Source organism: Mus musculus, chromosome 7 (assembly GCF_000001635.26).
Source record: "Mus musculus strain C57BL/6J chromosome 7, GRCm38.p6 C57BL/6J".
Taxonomy (NCBI): domain Eukaryota; kingdom Metazoa; phylum Chordata; class Mammalia; order Rodentia; family Muridae; genus Mus; species Mus musculus.
In genome coordinates this window covers 27,361,447-27,381,881 of record NC_000073.6, presented here as the reverse complement: position 1 = coordinate 27,381,881, position 20,435 = coordinate 27,361,447, and the positions used below count along the sequence as shown (strand labels likewise).

General features: G+C 50.9%; 1 protein-coding gene across 5 annotated transcripts in view; it reads left to right on the top strand.

Moving 5' to 3' along the window:
- The window catches only part of Sptbn4 (spectrin beta, non-erythrocytic 4), a 91,322-nt gene that overhangs the window by 65,823 nt on the left and 5,064 nt on the right, over positions 1-20,435 (top strand). For all 5 annotated transcript variants that reach the window (XM_006540437.2, NM_032610.2, NM_001199236.1 and 2 more), the window contains 13 exons: positions 6,285-6,509; positions 7,647-7,736; positions 9,507-9,785; positions 9,878-10,008; positions 11,276-11,480; positions 12,313-12,693; positions 14,038-14,282; positions 15,144-15,282; positions 15,390-15,474; positions 16,122-16,318; positions 17,192-17,811; positions 19,414-19,486; positions 20,023-20,315. In XM_006540437.2, the coding sequence (XP_006540500.1) occupies positions 6,285-6,509; positions 7,647-7,736; positions 9,507-9,785; positions 9,878-10,008; positions 11,276-11,480; positions 12,313-12,693; positions 14,038-14,282; positions 15,144-15,282; positions 15,390-15,474; positions 16,122-16,318; positions 17,192-17,811; positions 19,414-19,486; positions 20,023-20,315 (2,963 nt within the window). The remainder of the gene's footprint in view (positions 1-6,284; positions 6,510-7,646; positions 7,737-9,506; positions 9,786-9,877; positions 10,009-11,275; positions 11,481-12,312; positions 12,694-14,037; positions 14,283-15,143; positions 15,283-15,389; positions 15,475-16,121; positions 16,319-17,191; positions 17,812-19,413; positions 19,487-20,022; positions 20,316-20,435) is intronic.

Here is a 20,435-nt window from a genome sequence, read left to right as displayed (position 1 = left end):
TAGGGATGTATGGTTTTGTGTAACACATGCTTGTTTATGTCATCATGGTGTGGATGCACGTATGCTTTTGGGGAGCATATGGAGGTCACAGGACGACCTTAGGTGTCAGTCCTTGCAGCCCGTCTTGCCTGAGCATGTCCAGGTGGTGTCTCTGTTTTGTTACTGTGAGCAGCAGGCTGTCTGCCCTGTGAGTTTCCTGACTCGTCTGTCTCCACTTCCCATGTTGCTGGGGTAAAGACATGTGCTACCATGCCTAGCTTCTTGTGGGCTCAGGGGATTCAAACCTGGGTCTTCACCCTAACATAGCAAACATCTTTACCCAGCAAGCCACCTGCCCAGACTTCAGACTATCCGCTGCAGTCTCCTAGCCAGGCTTGGTGAACCTGGAAGAGAGGTGGGATGCTGAAGTCAGCTGAGTATGAGTTTCAGAATGGGTTACATGGTGGTATCCTGAGTGTGAGGGTCGGAGGGGGGGGGAGGGGCAGGGAGGGAGAGAGAGACAGAATATATTCCTGAACCTGCCATACCTGGAGCCAAATAGGTGAGATCCCAGTTACTTTGGAAGCTGAGGTCAGCAGGAGAATCAAACATTCATAGCTCAGGCTGTGTATAATGAGTTCAAGGCCAGGCTGATTTGCTTACCAAGACCCCGTCTAAAAGAGAAAAAGGTGGGGCAGCAGCTCAGTAGCTAAATGCTTGCTAAGAGCTTATCAGCAGGGGCTGGAGAGGTGGCTCAGTGGTTAAGAGCACTGGCTGCTCTTCCAAAGGACCCAGATTCAGTTCTCAGCATCTACATAACAGCTCACAACTGTAACTCCAGTTCCAATGGATCTGACACCCTCATACCCATAAAAAATAAATTAAGCAAATTATTTTTAAAAATTACCAGTGAAGGCTCTAGTAGCAGTAAATCAATTGATTGATCGATTAAAGCAATTAAAATAAAAATTTTGAGACAGGGTCTTACCGTGTAGCTCTGATTGTCCTTGAACTCACAGAGATCCACCTGCCTCTGCCTCCTGAGGGCTAGGATTAAGGGCATGTACCAACATGCCTGTAAAACACATATATCTTTAAGAACTATATTTTAAAAGACCAATGTCTAGGGGTTAACTGGGAGGGGGCAGGGAGGAGTATCAGAAGTGAGTAAGTAAAATAATAAAATTTCCATTTGCAAAGAAAGAAGCTTAAAGGAATAGCACTGTAAATATATGTGACTCTAGTACAAAAGAAAGAAAGGAAGGAAGGAAGGAAGGAAGGGAGAGAGAGAGAGAGAGAGAGAGAGAGAGAGAGAAAGAGAGAAAGAGAGAAAGAAAAAAAGGAAGAAAGAGAAAGCAAGGAGAAGGAAAAGAAAGGAGTGTTAGCTCTTGAGCTGAGAGCCTTGTGTCGCAGTTTTTTGCTTTAATCTGTTACCTCTTAATTTTATTATTGCTCTGTTTTCTTCCCTTTCGTCTGTTTGGAATCAGACAAGCACTCTGTAAGCACATTTTTGGTGAATATCTCATTAACCTAGAAATCGTCAGTAAAACGTGCAGCCCTCCCGGTCCCCGCCCACTCGCAGCCCCGTGCTCCCAAAGGAACCTCAATGATCCGCTAGCGTGTATCCTTCTAGACTTTTCTCTATGAGTCTCCGAGTATGCTCGTATGTTTTCCTTAGTGTCTTCATTTTATTTGGTTTTCATGCTTAATTTAAATTTTTGAATAAATAAAATTTCATGGTTCAGACATCAAAAATCATATGAAAAAATTATATGTGCAAATCTCCCCCAGCCCCGTTCTCCGTTCTGTGGGCTCGCATCCCTCCGGTAGGTGACATCTGTTGTGAATTTCTTGTTTACTCCAGGGGATTTTTATCCATGTGCAACTCACTACAAATACATATCATATGGCGGGCTCGAATTGCTTTTTCCTCTGCTCAGTTACTCCTGGCTATTATTCCACAGCCTGGCAGATTTCTTTAACTATTTCTTTCTTGTATTATTATTATTAGGTTTGAGACAGAGACTCACATAGCCAAGACTGGCCTCAAACTTGCTATGTAGATGAGGATGAACAACTGATCCCCCTGCCTCCACCCCCTCAAGGCTGGAGTGGTAGATGTGTGCCACCTTACCTTTTATCTGTGTACATGTGTTCCTGTGTGTGTGTATTCCTCTGTGTGTGCATTCTTGTGTGTGTGTATTCCTGTGTGTGTGTGTGTTTCTAGGTCTGTTCCTGTGTATGTGTGTCTCTGTGTGTGTGTCTCTGTGTGTGTGTGTCTGTGTATGTGTGTGTATTCCTGTGTGTGTTCTCATGTGTGTGCATTCTTGTATGTGTGTTTCTATGTCTGTTCCTGTGAGTGAACTCCTGTGAGTATTCCTATCTGTGTTTCTGTGTATTTCCCTGTGTGTGTGTGAGTCCCTGTGTGTAATGTCCCTGTGTGTTTTTGTGTGTATTCCTATGTGTATCCCAGTGTGAGCTTCTTTGTGTCCTTGTGAGTGCTCCTGTGTGTTTCTGTGTATGTGTGTGTTCCTGTGTGTATGTGTGTCCCAGTGTGTGAGTGTTCCTATGGTGTGTGTGTGTGTGTTCCTGTGTGTAAACATAGGTGTATGCATGCCACGACAAACATGTGGAGGCCAGAGGCCCACCTCAGGCGTTGGTCCTCATCCTCTGCCTTGTTTCAGATGGATCCATGCTCTTTCGTGCTATGTACACCATGCTTGCTGGTCCACACCCTCTCCAGGATGCTCGTATCTCCAACACCCATCCCTCCTTAGGAGCACTGGGTTTACAAATATGCACTACTGTGCCCGGCTTTACAGGGCTTGTGGAGGTTCAAACTTTACAGGGGGGTACAGCGGGTCCATTTTTGTTCAAAGCATCTTACCCGCTGAGCCATCTCCACTTTTCTTATTTCTAATTATGGTGGTAGGTATGTGCAGTGAGTTCAGGTGCCCATGGAGGCCAGAGATGTCCCATTCCCTTAAGGCTGGAGTTACGGGTGCTTGTGATTCGCCCATCATGGAACTGGGGAACCAAACTCAGTCCTCTGGAAAAATCAAAATGCACACCTAACCACTGAGCCATCTCTCCAGCCCGCACCACCTCATTCTTAATGGACCCTGAGGTTGTTTCTAATTTTCCTCTCCTTGTAATCTCTGCTAGAGGAAACTCAAAGGCAACTCCTTTGAGTATAGGTGCCACGTATCTCTTGAGATCTGTACACTGCTTGCTTTGGGAGAAGCTGCCAAACTGGTTTATAGAAGAACCTGCCCGTTTCCACTGCCCCTAGTGGTGGCTGAGTGTCTTAGTCCCTGCCAGCAGGACAAACCATTCAGCTTTTACACTTGGCTAAAAAAGGACGCCATCTATGAGCTACATTCTCCTGCCCCTCAGTGGCACTGGGCATCTTTCTATGCATTTCCTCCTCTGTCTGCTGCCCATTTTCATTTGCTGTCCATTTCTGTTTGGGACAGGTTTTGTTTTTGTTTTTGTTTTTGTTTTTGTTTTTGTTTTTGTTTTTTCCTCAATTGTATTACTTGTTTTTAGATTTTTTAAAAAAATTGTACGTGTGTCCAAGTCTCGTTGCAAACATGCGTTGTACCTGAGGAGGCCTGCTGTTGAATCCCTATGACTCGGAGTCACAGATGGTCGTGAGCCACTGTTTGGATGCTGGGGGTCGATTCCAGCTCTTCTGGAAGAGCAGCTATTGCTTTTAGCCGCTGAGCCACCTCTCCAGTCCTGCGGATAATATGCTTTCCTGCATTGCACATATCACACGATAGGCCTACTGTGTGCCGGATACTGCTCCAGACACCTCGTATAGAGCAGTAAAGCAGGCCTGGCAGTGCCCAGGAGGCTCCCATTCTAGAAGCGGGGCAGTAATTTGAAAGACACAGGAGTGAGGACAGTCTTCACATCAGGGTGTGCAGCTGGGATCCCAGCTGAGAGATGCTGAGGGATGCTGAGGGATGCAGAGGGATGCAGAGGGATGCTGAGGGATGCTGAGGAATGCAGAGGGATGCAGAGGGATGCTGAGGGATGCTGAGGGATGCAGAGGGATGCTGAAGGATGCAGAGGGATGCAGAGGGATGCTGAAGGATGCTGAGGGATGCTGAGGGATGCAGAGGGATGCAGAGGGATGCTGAAGGATGCAGAGGGATGCAGAGGGATGCTGAAGGATGCTGAGGGATGCTGAGGGATGCAGAGGGATGCTGAGGGATGCAGAGGGATGCTGAAGGATGCAGAGGGATGCTGAAGGATGCTGAGGGATGCAGAGGGATGCAGAGGGATGCAGAGGGATGCTGAGGGATGCTGAGGGATGCAGAGGGATGCTGAGGGATGAAGAGAAGGGAGCGGGAGCAGGCTTGAGGATGTGTGGAGGGAATCTCTGAGGGTTTAATTTTTATTTTTTAAGTTTTTTGTTTGTTTGTTTTTTTGTTTCCCAAAGCAAGGTTTCTTTATTTAACAGCTTTATTTAACTGGCTGTTCTGGAACTTGCTTTGTGGACCAGGCTAACCTCGAACTCCTAGAGATCTGCCTGGAATTAAAGGTGTATGCCACCACACCTAGGGTCTTTTAGACTCTGAGGGTCTTTAAAAAAAAGATTTATTTATTTTATGTGTGTGAGTATACTGTCGATGTCATCAGACATACCAGAAGAGGGAATTGGATCCCATTATAGATGGCTGTGAACCATCATATGGTTGCTGGGAATTGAACTCAGGACCTCCCGAAGAGCCCTTATCTCTGAGTGTTTTAAAGGAACTATTTTTTACCTGTCATGATGATGCCCTAGAATCTCAGAGGTGAAGGAAAAGATCACAGGTTCAAGATCATCTTGACTATGTAGTGAGCTTGAGGCCAGCCTTAGCTACTTGAAAATCTGTCTTAGAGAGTGGTAGGCGGGAGGAAGGATGGAGGGATGGAAGGATGGAGGACACTGGAAAGGTAGTTTAGCTGCACTTGCGTAGGACCCAGACTCAGTTCCAAGGACACATGTGGTAGTTTACACTGTCTGTCTTAGTTACTTTTGTATTTCTGTGTTAAGATACCATGACCAAGGCAACTTATGAAAAGAAAACACTTAATGGGGGGGGTATAGGTTCTGGTTCAAAGGGTAGTAAGGTCCATGACGATAATGGGGAGAGCCTGGCAGCAGGCAGGCAGGCAGGCAGGCATGATACTGGAGCAGTAGCTGAGAGTGTACAACTGATCTATAAGCATTAGGCAGAGAAAAGGTCTGATGTGGGCTTTTGAAATCTCAAAGCCTACCCCTGGTGCCACACCTCCTCCAACAAGGCCACACCTCCTAATCCTTCCCAAACAACAAGTCTACCAACTAAGGACCAAGTATTCAAATATATGAACCTAAGGGGCCATTTTCATTTAAACCACACTGTCTGTAACTCCAGTTCTAAGAGGTCCAGTGCTCTGTTCTCTCCTACAAGGGTAGCACACACACACATACATACATACACACACACACACACACACACACACACACACACACACACACACACGTATGTGATATACAGACAAGACCCTCACACATAAATAATTTTTAAAAGACTGCTCTTCCAGACGATAAAATTTTTGTTTCAGTACCCACATCAGTCAACTCATAGCTGCCTGTAACTCCAGTTCCAGGCAGTGCAACACCCTCTTCTAAACTCCACAGTTATAACTCTCCGGTGTATTTAGCCTCTAAAAAGAAAAAAAAAAAAAGACAAGTTTTCATGTAGCCCAGGCTGACCTTGAACTCCTGATTCTCCTGTTCCATCTCTTGAATGCTGAGGAATGGAAGACAGGGTGTCCTGCATCCCAAGCAAGCCCTGTCTCAAAGAGCTACACCCCAGCCTCCACCTTGATGTAGTTTTGTGTTTGGGTTTATATCTGACAAGATCCATTCATTAGTCAAATTACTTCTCCGGACCTCAATTCCCTTCTACCTAAGATAGAGATTCATTCCACCTTGAAGAAAATTCATGAATGGATAGCTCATTTTTTTAGTGGGAGGTGTGGACCTTTGAGCTTATATGAGAAGGTAGCATTTGAGCTGAAATCTGATTGACAAGGGAGGTCTACCTGGCAGAGGACTCCACCCGCCACCCTAAGACAAAAAGTGCGGAGGTAGGGGTTGGTAAGAAGCCCTGTGTGTTCATACAGGGAGAGCGCGGTACTTCGGGGGGGGGGGGGGGGAGGCGTGCAGGGGAGAGGTAAAGGATCTGTTCACATGAGTGCCTGGTCACCATAAGGAGCCTGGAGGGAGGGTGGGACCACTGACCATGCCCCTGTCTCCACAGTCCATGGAGTCTCAGGTGGAGGAGTGGTGCCGAGAGGTGGGCGAGCTTCAGGCGCAGACGGCGGCGCTTCCGCTGGAGCAGGCGAGCAAGGAGTTGGTGGGGGAGCGGCAGAGTGCGGTGGGCGAGCGCCTGGTGCGCCTGCTGGAGCCTTTGCAGGAGCGACGCCGCTTGTTGCTGGCATCCAAGGAGCTGCATCAGGTGGCCCACGACCTGGACGATGAACTGGTGAGGCGGGGCATAGGGGCCTGGGACCGGGACTCGAGGATGGGGCGGGATCTAAGGCCAGGAATTGATGTCTGAGTCTCTTGATTGATGACTGTGGACCGGGCTGCGCCAGGGTGAGAGTCAGATGGGTTCTTTGGTCCTTCGCCCCTCCATATTCCTTTACTCTAGCCACGCATCCATTTCCCATTTGCTCATACAATCTTTTTCTTCTTTTCTCTTCTTCTTCTTCTTCTTCTTCTTCTTCTTCTTCTTCTTCTTCTTCTTCTTCTTCTTCTTCTTCTTCTTCTTCTTCCTCCTCCTCCTCCTCCTCCTCCTCCTCCTCCTCCTCCTCCTCCTCCTCCTCCTCCTCCTCCTCCTCCTCCTCCTCCTCTTCTTCTTCTTCTTCTTCTTCTTCTTCTTCTTCTTCTTCTTCTTCTTCTTCTTCTTCTTCTTCTTCTTTTTACTGTTAGTCTTATGTGGTCCAGGCCGGCTTGAAACTGGCTCTGTAGCTGAAGATGCCTTTGGACTTTTCTTGATCCTCCCATCTTCACTTCCCAAGTGCTGGGGTTGCAAGTGCTCCCAGCACTTCTGGCCATGGATTCATTTTTATGCATTGGTCTTGATCCCTGACTTCACTCATTTTCTTTCATCTTATCCTGATACTGCTCAGTCCTGTATCCACTAACTCATTTGTTTACTCTCTGCTCATTCTCGGCCAAACCAGACTAGAGGATGCTAGGGCCAGCAGGTATCCAAACGCAGCTGTCATCTGCTGCTTTACATGCGGGGCTCAGGCCTGTCCCTAGACAATGATACCCCAACCCAACTTAGGGTGACTCAGGCCACACGATGGTGGAAGAGCTGTAACAGCTCCAGGAAGTTCAAAGCCAGAGGGTGGGCGGCTTCCCAAGGATGTCTGGATTGAGGGAGGATGGGGTGAGGATGATGAGAAGGGAACTCCAGGAAGCAGGACTTGTGGGTTGGAGTCCAAAGCTAAGCAGGAGTTTGCCCCTAAGAGCAGAGAGCAGGTAGTGTGTCACCCAAGAGGCTGCTTAGGTGAGAAAGGGCACTGGTGCACGTAAAGAGTTCAAAATGCTTGTTGGGAGGCAGCAGTCCTCGGAGGCCTCTCTCATGGACCCTCTCCTGTATTCTCTCCAGGCTTGGGTTCAAGAGCGGCTGCCACTGGCCATGCAGACAGAGCGAGGCACTGGCTTGCAGGCTGTCCAGCAGCACATCAAAAAGAACCAGGTAAGCTGTGCCAGGTGAGGGAATGAGGTGGGAGCCATGCGGATGTGAGTGCTAGAGATGAAGTCAGTTAAATAATTAGCCAAGTAGATGGGAGAGAGAGAATGAGTTGTACTCAGCAAGCACATCAATAGCAGGTAGACCCATGTCATCTAGAGACTGCCATGAGTCTCCATTCTTGTGGTTGTTGCCGAGTCAACCTTGTTCTTGGGTCACTGTCTTCTCTTTAGTTGGTGATGGAAGGTGTCCAACAGATTCAGGTTTACATATTGCTACCAAAACCAAAGAGGACTTCTCCCTCTCAAAAATTCCACATTAGGCGGCCAGTCAGATGATGGTTCAGTAGGTAAAGGCCTAGAATCCTTCAGTGAACAGTTGAGGGTTTGACGTAATGGTAGAGCCCCTGCTGAGAATCCCCCAGTGAGAGGCTGGGGGCGTGGCTCAGTGATAGAGCCCCTGCCTAGAATCCCCCAGTGAGGGGCTGGGGGCGTGGCTCAGTGGTAGAGCCCCTGCCTAGAATCCCCCAGTGAGGGGCTGGGGGCGTGGCTCAGTGGTAGAGCCCCTGCCTAGAATCCCCCAGTGAGGGGCTGGGGGCGTGGCTCAGTGGTAGAGCCCCTGCCTAGAATCCCCCAGTGAGGGGCTGGGGGCGTAGCTCAGTGGTAGAGTGCTTTCTTAGCCTTCCTTTCAAGGTAGGAGAGTGGAACTTGAACCCCTGGAAAAGTCTCTGGAACTCTAACTCGATTTCTATACACTAAAAACTATCTAGAGCAGGGCTTCCAAAACTCCAGGGGACAAACCCTTTAGTAAAAGCCCCAAACAGCCAGATGTGGGGTGTTGGTGGTGCACATCTTTAATCCCAGCACTCGGGAGGCAGAGACAGGTGGATCTCTGCGTTGGAGACCAGCCTGGTCTACAGAGCAAGTTCCAGGACAGCCAGTGTGGCCTTAAACTTACTCTATATGTAGCTCAGGAAGGCTTTGACCTTGCAACCCTCTTGCCCCAGCCTCCTGAGAACTTGGGATTGCAGGCCCACACCACTGGGATTCACTACCCCACCTAATCCCTCTTTTAGTCTAAATTTATCTTATATGCATTTTAATTCTTCATTGAGATTTTCATGTATGTATACAATGTATTATGACCTTATGTCATGTTCCTATCGTCCCTTCTCCAACTTCCCTACGCTTACCCACAATCCCCTTCTTTATGTAATGTTTTTAAAACTATGATTATTATTGCTGTTTATTTGTTTGTTTGTTTGTTTTTGAGCACAGTGTGGTTCAGCCCGACCTGGAACTCTTAAAGATGCACCTGCCTCTGCCACCCAAGAGCTGGGATTAGTGTTATGAGACACCATGCCGGCTACTTTTTCATTTTTTATTGTACTGTGTTCTAAGGTGTGGGGCTACAACACCAAAGAAAGATGACTGCCCTTTCCCCACCATAAACTGCCAGTAGATCTTCAGCTAGGGTGTGCTGCCTCCTGAGCAGCTCCCCAGCCCTGCTGCACTTCTCAGTACCCAAATCATACTTGTGTAGCGTAGCCCCAGCTGCTGTCGGTCCAGGAAGACAACATCTCCCAGCAGCCCCCCCCCCCCCCGCCCCAAAGGACCCTGTCCATTTCCCACCTCCAGCATGGGGATATGAGTGAGTGCTACACGGCCAGTGGCAGGGGATCTGAGGGTGTCCTCTCTAGCTCAGTGACCTAGTCAACCTCAGAGGAACTCTGGGTGGAGTCTCTGATCTCCTCTCCACCCGATGTCTCATTCGCAGGGCCTGCGGCGGGAGATCCAGGCTCACGGGCCGCGCTTGGAGGAGGTGCTGGAGCGCGCGGGCGTGCTGGCCTCGCTGCGCAGCCCAGAGGCCGAAGCGGTGCGCCGTGGCCAAGAGCAGCTGCAGAGCGCCTGGACCGGGCTGCGGGAAGCGGCCGAACGGCGGCAGCAGACGCTGGACGCCGCCTTCCAGGTGGAACAGTACTACTTTGACGTGGCTGAGGTGGAGGCATGGCTGGGCGAGCAGGAGCTGCTCATGATGAGTGAGGACAAGGGCAAGGTGCGCCCAGAACAGGGGTTCAGGGGTTCGGGGACGTCGGAGCCAGAGGCCCCGTCCTCTGCGAACTCATCGCGGGCGCCTTGTGCTTCCAGGATGAACAGAGCACCCTGCAGCTGCTCAAGAAGCATTTACAACTGGAACAGGGCGTGGAGAACTATGAGGAAAGCATCGCCCAGCTGTCACGCCAGTGCCGGGCGCTACTGGAAATGGGACACCCAGACAGGTGGGTGGGCAGGGCCAAACTGGATCATTTCGGGGGTGGGGGAAAGGGTCCATCTAAGGCTAGGATTGAGTAAAGAGTACCAGAGCTAGGCTTGATGGAACATTCAAATATTCCCAGCACTCAGGAGACTGAGACAGGAGGATTGCTGCAAATTTGAGGCCAGTGTGGTCAATAGAGATAGTTCCAGGCCAGAAAGGATTATATAGCAAAATCCTTGTCTGAGAGATAGAGACACACAGAGAGGGACAAAGACAGAATTACATATAGCCAGGACAGGCAAGAGATATCTTTTTACAGACAGTGTTTGGGAGGACTGAAAAACCTGGAGTGCTGAGATCAGAATGGGGGTGGGGCTGAGCCTCCCTGACACAGCTGGAGCATGTAACCTCACCAAATCTTGGAGGCTTGGCCCAGGAGTGGGAAAGGACCACAGATCAAGACCCAAGTCCAGAAGCCTGGAGGTTAAGGCTGAAGGTGGACTTCTTGGCTGGACTATGAGGGAGGGAGTTGGGAACCCTGCCCACTGGGGGAGCAGCAAGGGGCCAAAGCCATTAAGAGATGCTGGGTAGAGGTGAGTGTATCTAGTTGTGGAAGCAGTCCTGAGGGGCCAGAAGTTTCAATCATCCTTGCATCCTTGGCTACACAGAGAAGAGACCAGCATAGGCTAGATTGATCTCTCTCTCTCTCTCTCTCTCTCTCTCTCTCTCTCTCTCTCTCTCTCTTTCTTCCTCTCTCTGTCTTACACACACACACACAAAACTATCCATTCATGGTGCACTCAGTGCCTAGCACATGTTAGTTCTTGATAGCATGTTACTATATTATTTTTAGTATCACTTACATTGTTGCTATAACAGTGAGCTCCAGACTGTCTCTGTGTGAGACTTACAGAAAACAGCCCCACCAGGGGGGAATCTTAAGAATTAGGACCCAGCCGGGCATGGTGGCACATGCCTTTTATCCCAGCACTCAGAAGGCAGAGGCAGGCGGATTTCTGAGTTCGAGGCCAGCCTGGTCTACAAAGTGAGTTCCAGGACAGCCAGGGCTACACAGAGAAACGCTGTCTCGAAAAACAAAAACAAAACAAACAAACAAGCAAAACAAAACAAAACAAAAAAGAAAGAAAAAGAAAAGAAAAAAAGAAAAAAAAAGAATTAGGACCCAGGCAATGATCCAGGAGGAAACAGTCCTGGCTGAGGAAGGGGAGGTTGTAAGTGCTCCCAGAAGTCTCAGGGGGCTCTCTCTTATCCCCCATCTCCATCATCAGTGAGCAAATCAGCCGCCGACAGTCCCAAGTGGATCGCCTCTATGTGGCGCTCAAGGAGCTGGGCGAGGAACGCAGGGTGAGCCTGGAACAGCAGTACTGGCTCTACCAGCTCAGCCGCCAGGTGGATGAGCTGGAACACTGGATAGCCGAGAAGGAGGTGGTAGCTGGCTCCCCAGAGCTGGGCCAGGACTTCGAACACGTGTCGGTGAGGATTCTTATAATGCTCTGCTGTCTTAGTTACTTTTCTGTTGGGATGGCAAAACACTGGAACCAAGGCAACTAATGAAAGACAGTGTTTAATTGAACTTAGAGTTTCAGAGGGTTAGAGTTCATGACAGATATGGCAGCAGAAACAGCTAAGAGTTCACATTTTGATCCAAAAGTGAGAGGCAGAGAGAGGCACACTGGGAATGAGCCAAGCCCTTTAAAACCTCGAAGCCTGTGTCCCCAGTGACAGGCTTTCTCCAACCAGACCACACCTCCTAATCCTTCCCAAACAGTTCCACCAACTAGAGACCAAATATTCAAACAAGTGATCCTATGGGGGCCATGATCATTCAACCCCCCACATACCAACAGTGCTAGCAGCCACTGTGTATGTAAGGCTCTGGGCCTCCTTTCCAATTACCCTACCTCATGGCCCTGAAACACATACATTCATATATTGTAAAGCACTCGTGGCACCTGAGAAGGTGGGAGGAGCAGGTGAATCAGGAGTTCCACATATCTTTAGCTGCATAGTAAGTTTTAGGTAGCCTTGGCTATCTGAGACCCTGTCACACGCATACACACAAAAAAACCGGGCATGGTATACTCAATGCCTAGCATGGTATTAGTTATTAATACTATATATCATATATATTAAGCATTTATTATATTGTTGCTATAAAATGGTCAAGAACTATCAGATATTATTTTGTTATAATGACGATTATTATCATCATTTGTATCTGTCACATGGTAACAGGTTGGAGGAGGCTAGGCACGGTCACCCTCTTTCCGGTCTTTTCTCACCCCACCTCATGTCTCGATCCCAGGTGCTACAGGAGAAATTCTCAGAGTTTGCCAGTGAGACAGGAACCGCAGGGCGGGAGCGGCTGGCGGCGGTCAACCAGATGGTGGACGAGCTGATTGAGTGTGGTCACACAGCAGCGGCCACCATGGCTGAGTGGAAGGACGGGCTGAACGAGGCCTGGGCTGAGCTGCTGGAACTCATGGGCACTCGGGCCCAGCTGCTCGCTGCCTCTCGGGAGCTGCATAAGTTCTTCAGCGATGCCCGGGAGCTTCAAGGGCAGATTGAGGAGAAGCGGAGGAGGCTGCCCCGCCTGACGGCACCACCTGAACCCAGACCCAGTGCCAGCTCCATGCAGCGGACCCTGCGAGCCTTTGAGCACGACCTGCAGCTCCTCGTGTCCCAGGTGAGGTGGTGAGTGGGAGGGCCTGACTATGTGGCTGGGAGGGCAGACAACAGCTGTGTAGTCGGCAGGCAGGCAGTGGACAGGAGGAGAAAGCAGTCTGGGGACAGGAGGGAACTGGGAAGAGAGAAAGCAGACTGGTTTCGAGGTGCCAAGAAAGCCAGTTGAGATGGGGTGGGGATGTGAAAATTTATTATTTTAAAAGTTTAAAAAGGATTTATTTATTTTATGTATAAGTACACTGTAGCTGTCTTCAGACACACCAGAAGAGGACATCAGATCCCATTACAGATGGTTGTGAGCCACTATTGATCAGGACTACTGGAAGATGAGTCAGTGCTCTTAACCGTTGAGCCATCTCTCCAACCCTTAAAAAAATTTTTTTTTAAAAAAAAATACAGTCTCACTGTGAAGTTTTAGCTATTTTGAGATGTGTTATGAAGACCAGGCTGGCCTTGAACTTGCAGTGAGACTCCTGTCTCTATCAGAAATGACATGATCTAAGCTGGGCAAGGTAGCTTATGCCTGAAACCTTAGCACTTGGAAGGCTGAGACAGGAGGCTTGTCAAGAGTTCAAGGCTAGCCTGAGCTACAGAGTGTGACCTTGTATCAAAAATAGTCCTGGAACTCACTTTGTAGCCGGCTGCCTCTGCCTCCCGAGTGCTGGGACTAAAGGCATGCACCACCATGCCCAGCTGAAGATCCTGGATTTTAGGCTAGCCTTGAGTACACCTCAAAACAAAAAATTGAATACATATTTGGAAACTGAGTTACTAGTAGAAAGCTAGTAGATCTGATGTAAATGGAACAGGGGAAAAAAATGGAAATTATGCCAAATGGACATCAGGGTGGAAAGAGGGCTCCTGAGAATATCAGATGGCTCGAGAGAAGAGAAAGGTGGATCGGTAGGCAAAAGTAAGCGATAGCCACGGCAGAGATATCAGAACAAAAGCTGAAAGAAACCTGGTAGTAAAGATAAAAGTCAGTAGAGGACCAGGCGGCAAGGCCTGAGTGTGGTCACGAGTCTTTGAGAAGTCAGCGAGCTTTAGGACAGAAAGGAGGTGGGGCCTTGGCCACGGGGCTCAGGAAGAGTCCAAATAGAGGGATCTGGGTCGCAGAGGGGCAGGAGGAAGTACCTGGGCCGCAGGGGCGGGGCCAAAGGGAGGAGCCTGAGTTACAGGAGCTGGAGAAGGAGAAAAGAATGAGCCTGGACCTCTGAAGTGGGGAAAGAGGGAGGGTCCACAGGTGATGGAGGAGGAAAGGATGGAGGTTGAGTCAAGTAAGATGAATAGGAGGGTGGAGCCTGTGCCCGCGCTGGACCAGCGCAGGACCTGGCTTGTCTCTCAGGTACGGCAGCTGCAGGAAGGGGCGGCCCAGCTGCGGACGGTGTACGCTGGCGAGCACGCCGAGGCCATCGCCAGCCGCGAGCAGGAGGTGTTGCAGGGCTGGAAGGAGCTGCTAGCAGCCTGTGAAGATGCTCGTCTGCACGTCAGCTCCACGGCCGACGCCCTGCGCTTCCACAGCCAGGCCCGCGACCTGCTCTCCTGGATGGACGGCATCGCGGGCCAGATCGGGGCAGCTGACAAACCCAGGTGCTCCTTAACCTACTTCCAGATCCCCAACAAGGGGCCTTCGCGACAGGAACCGCGAAGGGGCTGACAGCCCCCCTGCCATGTGCTGTTCTGGATGCTTACTTAGTTTCTCGCACGATAGTTCTGGCAGAAGCCAGACCCGGTGGCACAGACCTGTCAACTCAGACACTCAGGAAGCTGAGGCAGGAGAAAGAGTTCAGGGCACGTGTGGGGTAACTTAGCAAGGCCCTGCCTACGGTAAACCAAAGATTTGAGGCTGTAGCTCAGCTGGCAGAGTGTTTGCTTGGAATGCAAGAGACCCTAGGTTGCATCCCCAGTGTGGAATAAAAGCCAGGTCCCGTGGCACATGCTTACAATCCCAGCACTGAGAAGGTAGAGGGCGAGGGATCAAGGTCACCCTTCATTTCATACTGAGTTTGAGGACAGTTCAGCTACATGAACCCCACATCAAAAAAGTTAAAAAAATCTTTTTTCAAGTTTTTAAAAACTAGATGCAGAGGTGTACAGCTGTTATCTCCACCCTTGGGGGGGGGGGTGAAAACAGGAATACGATGGGCTCAGAGTCATCTTTAGCTACATAGTGCATTCCAGGACTGCAAGTGCTACAGGAGAGCCTGTTGGAGGAGGAGAAGAGAGAAGGAAGACTCACTATTTTAGATGTGCTAAAGCAAAAACTTGGCACCTTCGGGTCACTGACTTAATGAAGACCCTGGCTCCTCAGAACTTGACCAGACAAGGTTGCTGTCCTGAAATTCTGTAGAACGGCAGTGTCGAGGATTTGTGTTCGGCAGGAGTTGCATCTGAGGGTCAGGCCGAGGGTATCTGCATGCAGCTTAGATCCCTGTCCCCTGCCCACTGCAGGGATGTGTCATCGGTGGAGGTGCTTATGAACTACCACCAGGGCCTGAAGACAGAGTTGGAGGCGCGCGTGCCTGAGCTGGCAACCTGCCAGGAGCTGGGGCGGTCTCTATTACTCAACAAAAGCGCCATGGCTGATGAGGTGGGGGAGACACAAGGCGGGGGTGGGGGGTGAGGGCAGGTCCATCTCTGCTCCTTCCTTTTGCATACCTGGTACCTAGCTCACCCACCCACGCATGGCATTCCCAGATCCAGGCCCAGCTGGACAAGCTGGGAAGCCGGAAGGAGGAGGTGTCGGAGAAGTGGGACCGTCACTGGGAGTGGCTGCAGCAGAGTGAGTAAGGGCCTAGACAAGGCACATCGGGGACACAGGAGGCATATTTCAGAATGTCTAGCCAAGGGCAGAGGGGTCACAGGTGACGTGAGCATGCTTTGCTCACCAACTTTGGGTCTCCAAAGCCAAACATGAGGGTGGATCACTGAAGGGGAGAGGGGTGTTGGTATCTTTAGAAACATCCCCAGAGACTGGGGGTGTGGCCTACAGAGACTGGGGGTGTGGCCTAGGTGATCGAGTGCTTGCTTGCATGCACGAAGCCCGGGGTCCCATATCTACAGCCTCGTAAAACTGAATGTGGTGGCCCATTCCTGTTGTCCCATGACACCCTGTTTCAAAGAAACAGCATAGCCCCTGTTCCTACAGTAGAGAGATTGCTCAGTGAGAAAAGTCGCTTGCTGCCAAGTTTGATGATCTGAGTTTGATTCCCGGGACCTCCTTAGTGAAAGGGGAGACCTGGATCCCACATAACTGTCCTCATACACACACAATAAGTTCAATGTATATTTAAATAGCCTAGTCTCCATTACTCCTAAGGCTGGACTGGGAGTAGCCCAGGGGCATGGGAGGCTAGAGAAACCATAGCCCTCACCCTGGGGAAAGACCTCAGGCTCTCCTAGTGCCTCATCTCACGTGCCTGCCCCCAGTGCTGGAGGTACACCAGTTTGCTCAGGAGGCCGTGGTGGCTGACGCCTGGCTGACAGCTCAGGAACCGCTCCTGCAGAGCCGGGAGCTGGGCAGCAGTGTGGATGAGGTGGAGCAGCTTATCCGGCGACACGAGGCCTTCCGAAAAGCAGCTGCGGCCTGGGAGGAGAGGTTCAGCTCTCTGCGGCGCTTGACCACGGTCAGACCCCAGATCCCCGCTTCCCACCCACCGTCCTACTATATAGAAATCTCTCACTGACAGCAGCTCTGAGTGCCCAGAGCTTTGGGCAGAATTAGACATAGATCCTTACTAGGCTCCAGGTGAAGGCAGAGGAACGGACCTGTAATTGATAGTTAACAACACAGAGGGAGCCAAGATTTTTGATAAAGGAAATGGTTGCGGCTGGGGAGATGAGATGGGGGGTGGGGGGTGGGGGGGCAGGGTAGGGTGGGGCAGGGGTTCTGGATTTCTAGAAACCCGTTTTGCAAAAACAAAGGTCTGGTCTTGAGGAATCCAATGGGAAGCTTGAAGAATAATGTGGGTGACAAGTCCCATTGAGGGGGATAGTTAGGAAGATGCCATGCCGGTGGGAATCAGAAAAGCACCCAGAGAAGTTAGTTGTCAGATGTGGTGGCACACACCAGAATTCCCATCCTTTGGGAGGTGGAGGCAGGAGGATCAGAAGTTAGTTCAAAGTCACTCCCAGTAATATCGAGTTTGGAGCCAGTCTGGGCTGTGTGAAACCCTGTCTCCCGTGTAGTTACCCATCACACACACTCCACAAAACAAAGACCAAACAAACAAAAGGGAGGACCAGGAATTGGGGGAAGGGAGAGGAGGAGAGGGGAGAGACAGAGACAGACAGAGGCAAAGTCAGAGAGTGAAATCCCCACACCTCTACAAGAACAATGGGTGTTTGTGGAAAGAATAGGTATTAAGGTCTTTGCTAAGAATAAGCAGTGGCTGAAAGTCCTGTCTCCGAGTGAACTAAGTTGAGCAGAGAAGGGGAACGCCCAGCACCTTCGCGAACCGTTCTCTCACCCCAACCTGACCTGACCTTTCTACTCCCAGATCGAGAAACTCAAGGCAGAACAGAGTAAGCAGCCACCCACCCCCTTACTGGGGCGCAAGTTCTTTGGGGACCCCACAGAGCTGGCGGCCAAGGCAGCGCCTTTGCTGCGTCCAGGGGGCTATGACAGGGGCCTGGAGCCTTTGGCCCGCAGGGCCTCGGACACGCTGTCAGCGGAGGTGCGGACCCGGGTTGGGTATGTGCGCCAGGAGCTCAAGCCCGAGCGTCTCCAGCCGCGCATTGACCGGCTGCCAGAGACCTCGGGGAAGGTAGAACCCGCGGCCCCGACAGCCGCAGCGTTGGACACGACGGACACCCCTGGGACTCCGGCGGCGACGGAGTTGGTCCGGCCCCGGTCGGAGCGCCAGGAGTTAGCGGATCGTGCGGAGGAGCTGCCACGGAGACGAAGATCAGAACGCCAGGAGTCCGTGGATCAACCAGAGGAGACAGCGCGGAGGCGGCGGCCTGAGCGCCAGGAGTCCGCGGACCACGAGGGGCCGCACAGCCTTACTCTAGGTCGCTACGAGCAGATGGAGAGACGGCGGGAGCGGAGGGAGCGGCGGATAGAACGACAGGAGTCTAGCGAACAGGAGACTCCCACCAGGGGAGAGCTGGTCAAAGGGTAAGGACCTCTGTGACCAGGATGTTCGAGAAGGGGAAAGCGGAGGCAGAGGCCAGAGGGCCAGGGTCAGCGAGGGAAACAGCCTTATCACCTGACAGCGGAAGACCTAAAACATTTAGGGCTGGGAGGGGAAGCCCAGGGGACTTGGGAGCTCAGGGGCGTGTATGAAGAAAAACAACAGGATGTTTAAAAGCCTGGAGCCACCAGCTTGCCCTTTGCTCTGCTTAAAACTCAGAGGGCAGCGGGGTCTGGTGATGCAGTTGTGGCCCCAGCACTTAGGAGTGAAGAAGGACTGAGTCCCAGGCCACCTGCAATACATACTGAGCACCAGGGCTACCTTTGAGATAGCTCAGTGGTTAAGAGCACTGACTGCTCTTCCAAAGGTCCTGAGTTCAAATCCCAGCAACCACATGGTGGCTCACAGCCATCCATAATGAGATCAGATGCCCTCTTCTGGGGTGCCTGAAGACAGCTACAGTGTACTTACTTACATATAATAAATAAATAAACAAATAAAGAGAGAGATTGATATACATATAATAAATAAATAAACAAATAAATAAATAAAGAGAGAGATTGATTCTGTCTCTAAAACGAACAAGGCATGCCAGTAAGGTTATCCTCGGGGAGGCCAGAGGTCAAACTGGGCTGCATGAGACCCTGACTCTCGTGTGTGTGTGTGTGTGTGTGTGTGTGTGTGTGTGTGTATACACATACATGTACATACATCTCACACACACACACACACACACACACACACACACACACACACACAGGTAATGATGGTGGTGGCTCACGCTTTTAATCCCAGAATTCCGAGTTTGAGGCCAACCTGGTCAACAGAGTGAGTTCCAGGATGGTCAGGGCTACACAGAGAAACCTTGTCTTGAAAAGCTAAATATATATATATATATATATATATGAAGAGATGGCTCGGTGGTTAAGAGCACTTCCTGCTCTCCAGAGGACCTATGTTTGGTTCCCAGCACCCACCCTGGGGGACTCACAACCTCTTAGAAGTCCAGCTTCAGGAGAATCCAAAGTCTTTCTCTGGCCTCTGAGGGCACTGGGCATACATGTAGTATACACATGCAGGCAAAACATTCATTCACATAGCTAACCCTAAAAAAATTAAAAAGAAAAATATTTTAAAAGATCAAACAATTAAAAAAAAAAACCTTAAAGAAGATAGGGATTTGGCCAGGCGTGGTGGTGCACTCCTTTAATCCCAGCACTCGGGAGGCAGAGGCAGGCGGATTTCTAAGTTCGAGGCCAGCCTGGTCTACAGAGTGAGTTCCAGGACAGCCAGGGCTACACAGAGAAACCCTGTCTCAAAAAAAAAAAAAAAAAAAAAAAAAAAAAAAGAAGAAGAAGAAGAAGAAGAAGAAGAAGAAGAAGAAGAAGAAGATAGGGATTTGGTTGTACATTGCGTAGCTGTGTCAGGAACCCCCATGTGTGTAAGACTGCTGAGTGTGCAAGGCACACAGGTGAGAGGCTGCTGAGTTGCAGGCAGGGGCCAGGTTTGGAGCCTTTTCTGTCCAGCCAAGGCAGAGCAGTAGCAAAAGGCCCAGAATCTCACTTCTTTTGTCTCTTCTTCTCCAGGAAGGCCACTCTGGCTGATATTGTGGAGCAACTTCAGGAGAAAGAGGCAGGCCCAGGGATCCCTGCTGGGGTGGTAAGTTGAACAACTGGGATGGGTGGGTGTAGAAGCCCTCTTAGTGGCCAGGATTTCAGAGGCAACCATTACCCAGGCCCATCCTTCTTCCTGGACCTTGCAGTCAACAGAGACCCCATACTCTCCCTTAGAAGATGAAGCCTCAGACCCGGAGGCTTATCTCTCTCTCTCCACGCACGCACACATAGTGGACTCTAACCCCCCCCCCCCATCTATTTTAGAGTCCACATTTCTCCGGGCTTGTGGGGTGCCCATTTTCTTATTAGTCACACACGAAGATTCTTCATACAGAAATTCTATGCACCTTCTACCTCCTCAGACCCTGCTCCTAACCTCCCAATATTCAGAATTCCAAAGCCTAAATTCGAATGACCCATTATCAAAACCTATAGGGTCCTCTCAGCCCTGAGGGTCTTCTCCAAGATAGGTGGCCCTAAAGACGCATAGGACCCCAGGCCCTCGGGCTCCCTGAGACAGGATGCTCCCCCTAGTCATCATGCACAGTACCCCTCTCCCCCCTCCCTTCATTCACACAGCCGTCGCTGCCTCAGCCTCGCGAGCTTCCCCCTGGTCGCCTGCCCAACGGGCTTGAGCCGCCCGAGCGGACACCTCGGCCCGATCGGCCGCGGGCACGGGACCGGCCCAAGCCGCGCCGGCGGCCACGGCCTCGAGAGGGTGGTGAGGGCGGGGGAAGCCGGCGCTCGCGCTCCGCCCCTGCCCAGGGAGGCTCCGCCCCCGCGCCGCCACCTCCGCCCACTCACACAGTGCAGCACGAGGGCTTCCTGCTGCGCAAGCGCGAGCTCGACGCTAACCGCAAGTCGTCCAACCGGTGAGCGCGTGGGCGGGGCTTTGGATGGCTTGGGCGCCTGCTCTGGGTATTTAATGAATGAGTAGCTGGGCTGGAGGAGGGGCGGGACTCAAGTTCAAAGCTTCCAATCCGTGAAGTGGA